This window comes from Adiantum capillus-veneris, chromosome 25 (assembly GCF_014529385.1).
Source record: "Adiantum capillus-veneris isolate H3 chromosome 25, ASM1452938v2, whole genome shotgun sequence".
In the NCBI taxonomy this organism is placed as follows: domain Eukaryota; kingdom Viridiplantae; phylum Streptophyta; class Polypodiopsida; order Polypodiales; family Pteridaceae; genus Adiantum; species Adiantum capillus-veneris.
Window position 1 is genome coordinate 83,142,211 of NC_140955.1, and position 2,408 is coordinate 83,144,618.

The following is a 2,408-nucleotide window of genomic DNA, read 5'->3' on the forward strand; positions in this document are numbered from 1 at the left end:
GTTAATGTGCTAAATGGAGCCTTTCTAGCATAAAACGTCTGGGTTAGATGATGGAAATGAAATGGATTCTATGGTTATTGAAAATCCACTAGACTATTTTCTAAATAGATAAAAATTTGGCTTTTTTCATCTTTCAGATGAAGACAACAAAATAGAAGACGAAGATAACATATCTCAAGCAGCACAAATTAAAAAACTTCAAATGACATGACTAAAGAGAGCGAGAACATGCTACCTACAATTGGAGAGATCCAAATTCATGAAAGTGACATTAGGAATAGTGAAGAGGAGATGGTGGTGGTAGAGCATCAAAGTGACTTTGTTGTGAAAAATTCTCCAAAACCTTCACACGACACTAACAACATGCCTCAAAGAGATGAGGATGCAGAGGGTAATGAGAAGAAGGGTGAAGCCAATGAAGAGCTCCAAGCGACTCTTGCAACCAAGGACATACAAGAAAAAATGGACAAAGGGACAGGAAAAGCAACACCAAATGCAAACAAAGTCCAAAGCATTCAAGAAAGGGAGCAAGGGATTGAAGTTGGTGAGAAAAACAAACGTACTTATTTGTCCAATGTGATTAGTATAGATATGGCCCTTTTTGGAAGATAATACAAAATTCTATTATGTTGTCTTTGCAGGTGGAATTGACATTCAAAATCAAGGATCCAGTGTGCCACAAGTAGACATCAACGTTGAGGAGCTACGTCCTGATGCACGAAAACGTAGGCCACTTGGAAGCTTATATTCTTTTGAGAGAGATGGAGATAAACTAGTCTTTCAATCTTCCCACATCAATAGAGAAAAGCAATCACTTTTAGGAGACATCATTATAGATGAGTATGGGAGTATGAGACATAAATAAACGTGTGCAATTTACAATTGTGTGCTGCAAATATATGGTCCCTTGTTTTGAGATTTATAAGTGCAAAACCTTAAATTGTTATCATTATTTTGTATCGTATGCAGACAATATTGCTCATGCAATCAACATGAAGAAACATGCACTCATTCTTGATCTTAATGGAGTTTTACTCAGCAAAGCAGACAAGAAGCATCCATGTACAGATTGTGTCAAAATTGACCTTGGTCACACCACAATTGTTGTTCGCCCAAGTTGTTTTGAATTTTTGGATGAGATATGTCAGTACTTTCATGTTGGTATTTGGTCCACCATGCTACAAAAGAATGTTTGCACTTATGTGAACACTCTTGAAAAGCATGCACATAAAAAATATCATTTCTTTATGGTATGGGGACAAGAAGATTGCTACATCCATAATCTTCGAAAAGTGTATAGACCGGATAAGCCTAATGTTGAGGCTATTTATAAGACTTTGTTGAGAGTTTGCTATCAGTGCAAGAATTTATGCAGTACAAAGAATACATTGCTCATTGATGATAGCCCTTTCGAGGGATGTATTAACCCAAAAGATAACTGCTTATATCCGGAAAGTTTTCAAGGGAGGCCTGACTATCTTCTTTGCAATGAGCTTCTACCATACCTTTTAAATCTAAATAATACAGATGATATTCGATCTGTTATTTCACTCAATCGGCTAGGACAATCGCCAATCACAGAGGTTCATGACCTATTTACAAAGTTTCAAGACATTATGGAAAAATGGGGCATGTTCAATGTCCAAGTTCTAAGGGAATAACTTGACAACAATTTAGTCGAAGTGGAAAGCTCATCTTGTGCATCTTCACAGCTACCATTGTGCAATAACGTTAAATTATGTTCAAGAAAGTAGGGGCAAGAAAGTAGTGAACTCCTTAAGCAAGGATCCAGCTATGTTGGCATCCAAGTTTGGTGTGCCACTATTATCTTCAAACCAGATGAACTTGTTAAAATTGTCTCACAAAACAAAAAATTTGAGTGATCAACATGCTATTGCTTATGCTACTAGCTTGGGGTATGGTCGTGGTCATTTCATTAGCGGAGTTGCAGCAAAAGCATACATATCAAAGCTACAAAAGGCCTACTTAAGCTTATGGGTAGGACTCACTTTAGATTTATCAAAAAATATAAAAAATAAAATCAAATTTTTATCTAATCTAGTAGATTTGTTATTGTAGGTGGAAGAAAACAACCAGTAAGGGCTTGGTGTGCGCGTTGACTCAATCACCTGGAATGTTCACATACATCTAGAGTGGTGGAAATGTGTTAAGAAGATTTTGACCACAACAATGTGATGGGCTCTAGTATTCCGGCCAAAACAATGTGTTGGGTCCAATTATTTGAACATGAACCAAATATGTACACTTTTATATTTCATCAACTAGATGTTATTCAACCTTGGAAAAGAAGTCTCTCTTTTATCTTTGTGGTTGGAGCTCTTTGTACAAGATTTATTCTGTGTATTGAAGAAAAATATTTTCTTTTGTTGTCTTCTCAAGGTTTAAGT

At 36.3% G+C, this 2,408-nt stretch overlaps 1 protein-coding gene across 1 annotated transcript; it reads left to right on the forward strand.

Annotated features, from left to right (window-relative positions):
• The first annotated feature begins 207 nt into the window (after positions 1-207).
• On the forward strand, positions 208-612 carry LOC147425184 (uncharacterized). Its single transcript, XM_086500617.1, has one exon. The coding sequence runs from the start codon at positions 208-210 to the stop codon at positions 610-612; it is 405 nt and encodes a 134-aa protein (XP_086356743.1).
• Positions 613-2,408: the final 1,796 nt, after the last annotated feature.